Source organism: Ipomoea nil, unplaced genomic scaffold (assembly GCF_001879475.1).
Source record: "Ipomoea nil cultivar Tokyo-kokei standard unplaced genomic scaffold, Asagao_1.1 scaffold0188, whole genome shotgun sequence".
Classification (NCBI taxonomy): Eukaryota; Viridiplantae; Streptophyta; class Magnoliopsida; order Solanales; family Convolvulaceae; genus Ipomoea; species Ipomoea nil.
In genome coordinates, this window is record NW_017616616.1 from 1,357,026 (window position 1) to 1,366,084 (window position 9,059).

Here is a 9,059-nt window from a genome sequence, read left to right on the forward strand (position 1 = left end):
CTTCTCATTTGCATTTGGATTTCATTTCATTTCATTTCCCTCTCTCTATCTCTCTTGCTTTCTCTCTCTAGGTCTGTCACTGTCTTCCGATCTTCTTGTCTCACTGTTTATCTCTACCTATATAGACACGCAACGGATTATATACATATATATATAGGTATACGACGTACGCATACGCAGGCCGGAGCTTTTTGCGTGTAGAAATTATCATGGGAGTGCTATTCGCTCTCGGTTGCTGTTGGAGTTGGAGCGACAGACGGTGGATATGATCCACATCGGAAGTGAATCTCCGGTCGCCGTAGCCGCCTTGCTGTGTTGAAGTCTCCGTCCGCCTCCCTTTCCCTCTCCGCGGATCTGTGCGGCGCTTCTGTTGATGAATATTGGTACGTTCGTTTCTGGGTTGTATTGTTCTCTTAGCTCCTGTGTTGGTTTCGGTTGAGTAGACAAATTTTTGTTAGTTTTTGGGATTAATTTTGTTTTCTTCATATTTTGATCTGTAGTTTATATGCGTAAAATTATAGATTTTGTGAATTTTTTTGGTGGTATGTTTTTCTGTATGACTCTCTGGTTTGTTTTTTTTTTTTAATAATTTTTTTTTTCTGGTTAAAAATGCGATCTTTGGAGATACGGGGAGTTAACAGTGGGGAAAATGACTGCTTCAGAATATATGCTTCGATGCGATTCTAGTTGATGTCTTGTCTTTTAACAGACATATTCTTCAGTTCAACTTTTTCTTTAGGTGATGTAAACTTGGTATAATATTGTTGTCTGTGTTCACCTGAGAGAATGTAAATAAAGTGGAGAAAATCAAATCAGAATCATTTCCTCAGCAGACAGAATATGTAGCACTGATTTTATTTTATTTTATTTTTCCTGTTTCTGATCTGGTATTTGGATGAGGTATTGATATGTTTAAATTGACCCTTTTTCTGTGAAGTGGTACCCAATATGTTTCACCCCTTCTAGAGTCTGGTTTTAAAGGAGTAGATCTATGTTAATGGTTTGTGTTGATGAGTTCTGAAATTGTTGTTTGTTTTTGTTTCCCTGTTTTTATCTGGTCCTTGTCAGTGAAAAAGCATATGATCCCTGAGATCTGATTCTTGGGATTGGTTTAGATTCATATGTATTCTTGGTTTGCAGGTGACTGAACCATGTGCAGTGGCCCAGAGCAATCAAATTCTGCTACAGCTACCAACCAATCTTGTTCTGATACCAAATCTAGTATGAAGGACATGTGCAAGGATACCATTGAGACTGATGATGCTTTTTCTAGTTTACTTGAGCTTGCTGCAAACAATGATGTAGATGCGTTTAAGCGGTCTATTGAGTGTGATTCGTGTGGGGTTGACTCGGTTGGGCTTTGGTTAGTCCGAAAGAAGGGCTCGAAGCAGGTTGTTAATGAGGAAAGGACTCCTTTGATGGTTGCTGCCACTTATGGTAGTGTTGATGTCTTGAGGTTGATTCTTGCTCAGCCTGGAGTGGATGTTAATCGAGCTTGTGGGCCAGACAAGATCACGGCTCTTCACTGTGCGACGTCTGGTGGTTCTGTTAATGCCTCTGAAGTGGTGAAGTTGCTGTTGTCAGCAGGGGCTGACCCGATTGTTGAAGATGTTAATGGTCAGCGGCCTGCTGATGTAATTGCTGTTCCTCCTAAGCTTCCGGGGGGTAGGGCTTCTCTTGAAGAGCTGCTTTTGAACAATACTTCTGATGGTTCGGTTGGGGAGTGCAATTTGCGAGTGTCGGTAACCACTTCGAATGCGTCCTCACCGATCCTCTCTTCGTCACCCGACAATGGATCTCCGTGTTCACCGTCAGACTTGGTATCTTATCCAAGGGAATCGAAGTTTTGCGATGTTCCTGCTAATTCTGCACCGGAAAAGAAGGAATACCCTATCGATCCGTCTCTTCCCGACATCAAGAACAGCATATATTCGACTGATGAGTTTCGGATGTTCTCTTTCAAGGTGCGGCCTTGTTCTAGGGCGTATTCTCATGACTGGACGGAGTGCCCCTTTGTGCACCCGGGGGAGAATGCACGCAGAAGGGATCCTAGGAAATACCATTACAGTTGTGTGCCGTGTCCCGAATTTCGCAAGGGGGCCTGCAGGCGTGGTGATATGTGCGAGTATGCTCACGGGGTGTTTGAATGCTGGCTACACCCGGCTCAATATCGTACTCGCTTGTGTAAGGATGGCACCGCGTGTGCTAGGCGAGTGTGCTTTTTTGCCCACACTCCCGAGGAGCTTCGACCCCTGTATGTCTCTACTGGATCTGCAGTTCCATCTCCGAGGTCTGCTGCTGCAACTGCGAGTGTTATGGACATGGCTGCTGCGTTGAGTCTCCTGCCCGGGTCACCATCTTCGCACCCCGTAATGTCTCCTTCGTTCAATCAACCCATGTCTCCTACCGCCAATGGAATGTCTCATTCACCTGCAGCCGCCTGGCCACAACCGAACGTTCCGACGCTGCATCTCCCGGGAAGCAACCTCCAGTCGAGTCGGCTGAGGTCTTCTCTCAGCGCCCGAGACATTCTGCCCGAGGATTTGAACATGCTGCAAGATTTTGATGCGCAGCAACTAATTCTAAATGACTTGGCTTGTTTTTCACAGTCGCGTCACAATTCTGCTTCTTTGAACCATTCTTGTCGTTCTAAAACACTAACCCCTTCGAATCTTGAAGAGCTTTTCTCTAACGAGGTCGCCTCCTCTCCTCGCTACTCTGATCAGGCAGCCGCGGCTTCTGGCGTTTTCTCGCCTTCACACAAATCGGCTGTTTTCAATCAGCTCCAACAGCAACAGAGAATGCTTTCGCCCATCAATACTAGTGTGTTTTCTCCTAAAAACGTTGAGCACCATCTTTTGCAGGCTCCATTTGCAGTCTCCTCCCCGGGAAGAATGTCCCCAAGAAGCGTGGATCCCATATCCCCAATGAGCGGCCGCCTCTCTCCATTTGCTCAATCCGAGAAGCAGCATCAGCAGCTACGCTGCTTTAGCTCCCGGGACCTCGGTTCCAACAACCCCTCCATCGTCGGGTCCCCTTCAGCAGCAGCAGCAGGTAATTCTTGGTCCAATCTAGGATCCCTGAATTCCAACATCGACTGGTCTATCAATGGCGATAAACTGAGACACCCGGGAAGGTCTTCTTCCGAGCAGCTTAACAACAACAATGGAGAGGGGCCTGACCTATCATGGGTGCAATCTCTTGTCAAGGAATCACCACCCGAGATGATGAAAGACAAGTTGGCAGCCCCGATCTCGGGCACTGCTGCTACGCCATCTGGTTCTCAAATCGACTCCATGGATCCTCATTCAGTTCTTGGAGCTTGGCTGGAGCAGATGCAACTTGATCAGCTTGTGTAGCCTAGTGAGAAAAAGTAATCAATTTTTTTTTTTTTTTTTTTTTTTTTGCTTTAGACAAAACTGAAGTCTTTAGGGAAGTATATAGTATTATTTTGCGGCTTATTTTTTGGCTGGTGGAAAGGAGCGCTGAAGTGGGGTAACAAAAGAAGGAAGACAGGCCAAAGGTTTCATTAAATTTCAATCTTTTATTTGATTAAAGCAGCAGAAGTCAAGAAAATTGTTGTCTTTCTGGGGCTGTAACCAAGAAAACCCAGTCCCAGATTGTGTAATGTTTCATTTCTGTAATACATAATTGTAGGACCAATTTTCCCCCTTACATTTCCTTTCACTAAGGTTTTTTAACTGTATTTTCATTCCCTTATTCACTAAGTCATGTAATTTCTATGTCATGATTTGGAGGAATGTAAGAGAAAATTACACAATGAAAATCCTGAATCCTCTCTATTATTATTATTTTTAATAATGAAGTTTAATTGAGTTTAAGGATCTGTCCATTTTAAGCATAATTGTTACTTTGTTTGTTGCTACCGAGGTTTTTTTTATTTTTTATTTTTTATTTTTTATTTTTTATAATATTGTCTATTGAACTAGTGAGTTAAGCTCGTGTAGCAAGTTTATTACTATCTTGATTGATTTATTTATCTTTTAATGTCACCATATTGATTTGGATTCGACTTTGTTGTTACTATAGTAGTATGATGACTTTATAGAATGCTAATATTGACTTAGGGGTCACCAAAACTTTCTGAGTTCTGACTTATGGGGAGTAATATGAAATAACATCGAGAGGTGCAAAAGATGGATAGGTAAAGTCTCAAAGGATTAGCTTTATTGGTTCAATCGATCATCTGAAAATCTTGAAGTCATTTGGTGATCTTAATTGACTAGAGGCAAAGGTAAAAAGTGAAAATTTAGAGACAAATAGTGTGACCTATGATACTATTAGACCCACGAACTTTATACAGTTATAATTAAATACATTAACTCTTTACTGATGTGACATTATTTATTTATTTAATAAATTAATTATTTATATGTCTTGACAATAAAAGATATTTCACCATTCCATGGATCTTTATTGTAAACGTTTTCGTCTAAACTTTTTATTTCAAAAAAATAAATTAATTTAAAAATTAGAAAAACAGAGAAAGAAGATGACAATTCTATTTTAAAATTATTTTGGTGCCTATTTTACCTTTTTCCAACTTTAAATATATAAAAAATTAGTACTTCTAACTTTAGTCCCTTGATTTTAGTATTTTTATAGCTTTTATTATGATTCTTAATTTTCTTTTAGATTGTCCATATTCTAGGCCTGGGACATCCTATTGTATTGAGGTGATGGTGGTGGGTCCCATTTGGTGGGTGCTGATTTCTTGATTGCGACGGTGCCGTTTTGGACTTGTTCTAACATTGAAGATTAGATTGTAAATTTGTTACAAATTCAAAATTCTGGGTTGAAAAATTACAAGTGTAATACAACAAAGAGACTTTATGTGGATTTTGATTTGTATTCAAATCTTCTATTCCATGATACACATTTACTTCAATTGATTTGTAAATCTTTATTGGATTTGTTTTGTTTGAGATTGTCTCATGCGAAATATGTACTCCCTCTGTCCCATTTTGCATGTCTTACTTTCCTTTTTAGTTTGTCCCAAAGTGTTGTCCTCTTTCCAAAATTGAACATCACCATCATTCTACATTTTCCCAAATTACCCTTATGACTTTTGCTTTTATTTCCAAAAGTGAAAAAGTGAAGGGCATAATTGGAAAATACATAGCATTTACTTTAATTCCTTAAAAAGCGTGCAAAAAGCAAATGAGACAACCAATTTGGGACGGAGGGAGTAATATTTTTTAATAATATTTTTTTTTTTGAGATACTTCAACACCTGTTTAAAGAGATATTAAACTTGTATCCTATGTGTTCTCGCACCATTAGTGTAGGATTGAAACAAGTTCCCTATGCCTTACAGCGGTGCAGGGCCGGATTTTAGGCTGTGCAAGCTGGGCTACCGCACAGGGCCCCCAATTTTAGAGGGGCCCCAAAATTTAGAGGTTCAATATTTAATTTTTACCTAGCTAGTTTAAAAATAAAAATTAAAAAGTTTTTAATTAAACTTTAAAGGTTTTATGAAGAGATGGTAAGAATGTGTATTTATTGTATTTTAACTTGGAGGTCAAAGGTTCGAAACTTGCATGTATTAGTTTTAAAAATTATGATTTTGGTAGGGCCACATTTATTTACTAGAACAGGGCCACCAAAACTTAAAATACGGCCCTGCAGCGGTGCTCCCAAATTGTAGTCCCCCATGCCCAAATTGACACAGATTTGTTAAGTAATCAACACACTTATTCCCTTCTCTCAGGACATGAGAAACTTTCACCACAACCTCCTATGAGATCAAGTTCTTGCAATCCAGGAGGAGGGCTATCACACCCTAGTTCGTGATTGAACCCTTGTTGATAGCACTCACCACTCTGTCTAAGTCGGTGGAGGAGTCTGCCTCCTCGGTCAACGTCGATGGAGGAGGTGGTCGGCTCATCGTCAACATTGACAGTGGAGGCCGGAGGTGGCTCTGGTTTTATTTATTTATTTATTTATTTATTTTTATTTTTAAATTTATAAAAATTAATATTATATTATATTATATTATATTAAATAATTAAAAAACAATTATTTTATTTTTCATGTGGCATGTTAAATCAAAAGTTTATCAGTAACTTGTTACTTACCTACAAATAATGCTAATTGCACACATTTTTAATGTTAAATAATTTAATTGCACGAATCATACAAGTGTGATGGTCTATTTGATGCTTTTTCCAATTAAAATGTGTAGAATAGACCATTCAATGCATCTTATGGAGAATACTATTTATTTATTATAGGGAAAATGACACTTTTCCCCCCTATGTTATATACTTATAGCACTTTTTCCCCATCAATTATTTATGTAAGCACATTAGCCCCCTCAATTATTTTAAAAGTGGTGGTTTTTCCCCCCTGATATATTAAATTGACATTTCTACCCTTAAAGTAAACATTTTATTTATTTTATTTCTCCAACAAATTATTGTGTATATGTAGCAATGACCACGGTTCGGTCGAACTGAACCGGACACTATAGCAATCGAATTAAAAGTTTCCGGTTATGATTCAGATCTAGAATCCAATATTTAGATTTCAATTTATTAAATTTATGAACCAAAAAAACTGGATCATGAACCGTGAACTGGCGGTTCCGGATCGGGTTTGTGATTTTGAACCGTCTTTATTTTAAATTTTATTTTATCTTTTATTTTAAAATAGTCTAAATTCAACAATAAATGTATTTTATTTTTCAGTTTGGAACATGAACCGGCCATTTCGATTTGCGATTTTAATAAACTCTAAATATCGCGTTTTGATTCTAAATTGTAATTGGAATATTTTGGTTTGGTTGCTATAATATCTGTTTGGTTTGAACCAAATTATAGTAATAATTTGTTGGAGAAGAAAAATAAATGAAATATTTATTTTAAATATTTATTTTAAGGGTAAATATGTCCATTTAACATTTTAGGGGGGAAAAGAGCCACTTAAATAATTCAGGGGGAAAAAGTGCTATAAGTATATAACTCAGGGGGAAAAAGTGTCATTTTCCCTTTATTATAATTTTGCAGAGAAGTGGTTGAGATAATGAAGACCAGGGCCGTATTTTAAGTTTTGGTGGCCCTGTTCTAGTAAATAAATGTGGCCCTACCAAAATCATAATTTTTAAAACTAATACATGCAAGTTTCGAACCTTTGACCTCCAAGTTAAAATACAATAAATACACATTCTTACCATCTCTTCATAAAACCTTTAAAGTTTAATTAAAAACTTTTTAATTTTTATTTTTAAACTAGCTAGGTAAAAATTAAATATTGAACCTCTAAATTTTGGGGCCCCTCTAAAATTGGGGGCCCTGTGCGGTAGCCCAGCTTGCACAGCCTAAAATCCGGCCCTGATGAAGACACTTTTTAATAATTAATGATATAGGAAGTAGTTTATAGTCAGAGTTTGGAGATGACGAGGACATGCATATATATATATATATATATATATATATATATATATATATATATATATATATGGGATAAGGATCAAATATGCACTCAAAATTGTTTAAAATATGTAATTTTGTCTCCATTATTATTATTATTATTATTATTATTATTATTATTATTATTATTATTTAAAAAGTCTCAAATAGACTTTTGAACTTTAAAAAAGAATGCAATTCAACCCATTTTACTTTCTTTTTATTTTTTCGCTAGTCCAAGGATTTATTTGAGATTTTATTAATTTAGAGGCTTACTTGTATATTTTGGACAAATTCGAGGGTCTATTTGAGAGATAACTGTGTTGGGTCTATTTTAGTTCAAGGTTCTATTTGTGACATTTTTAAAAAAATTTGTTATTCTTAGTTCAGGAACTTAATTATTAAAAGATAATCTGTGTTTATTGGTACATGTGTCTACAAATACATATAGAATATAATATATTTTTATCTGTTGAATCATGTATTGTTGATACATGCATGTACCTAATAATATTAGATATAATAAAATATATCATTTTTATTGGTTGACACCGTAAAATTATTATTATTTGACAAGGTCGCCGAGATGTTGAAAGTGAAAGGTTTTATTGTAAATTTGTAGTTGCCTTCAATGGTTGGATTGATGGACAATTGTCAATTGGAATTTTGCTTTGCCTATAAAATGTCCATGATTTTGGATGACTCCTTAATAAATTCATTATTAATATTAGTGCTAAACTTATGGCTTATTATTCAAGTGAGCTTAATTTTCTTTAAAAAGATTTTAAATTATTTTGTAAATGAAACATTTGGTTTTATTATTATTATTATTATTATTATTATTATTATTATTATTATTATTAGTTTTTGCCCCGTGCGATGCACGGCATAAAATTTAAGTAACTTTATTATTGATAATATTTTAAAAACAATAAAATAAAATATTAATCATGAAATTAAAACTTATTATGAAATGTATTTTTCTTTAACAATACTAAATTGGTTGTTATATCGAACATCAGATACTGTTAGGATATATTATAAAGAATTGTGTTATAACATACCACATGAGATTTAAAAAGTGTACATTAAAATAATTATATATATATATATATATATATATATATATATATATATATATATATATACACACACACACACACACACACATTTTTATAATTTTTTTAATTAGGAAATCAAACAATATACAATAAAAAATTATGAAATTAAATTTTCTTATATATAAAAACATTTATTAATATGATTTGCAATTAAAGCCTATAGTACATATACTTGACAATATATAAATAAAAAATACAGTATCATCATTATACATTGAAACTAACTACAAAAATCTTTTCTTAAACATTGCTTAATAATAATAATTATATACGTACAACATATATAAATCTAAACTAAATATGAAATATTTCATGACATGAAAGAAAAAATAAAACCTGCAATGCTAAGCCCAATAAACATTTAATTATCTATCCATATAATCCAGTTACGCTGCATTTCAGCCCAATACCCGAGCCAATTAACCCAATTGTAAAACCTGATTACCAAACCCTAATCCATATTTTTTAACGATTGCGCTTCCGTCTACTCTGTTGCGTTCTTCATTCT

The 9,059-nt window shown here is 35.3% G+C and overlaps 1 protein-coding gene across 1 annotated transcript; it reads left to right on the forward strand.

Moving 5' to 3' along the window:
• Window positions 1-3,712, forward strand: LOC109181248 (zinc finger CCCH domain-containing protein 30-like). Its single transcript, XM_019331000.1, has 2 exons — window positions 1-383; window positions 1,141-3,712. The coding sequence occupies exon 2, from the start codon at window positions 1,152-1,154 to the stop codon at window positions 3,357-3,359; it is 2,208 nt and encodes a 735-aa protein (XP_019186545.1). The 5' UTR covers window positions 1-383; window positions 1,141-1,151; the 3' UTR covers window positions 3,360-3,712.
• Window positions 3,713-9,059: the final 5,347 nt, after the last annotated feature.

What these genes read in the sequence shown, in the direction of transcription:
- LOC109181248 (XM_019331000.1), top strand. Translation starts at nt 1,152, where the DNA reads ATGTGCAGTGGCCCAGAGCAATCAAATTCTGCTACAGCTACCAACCAA.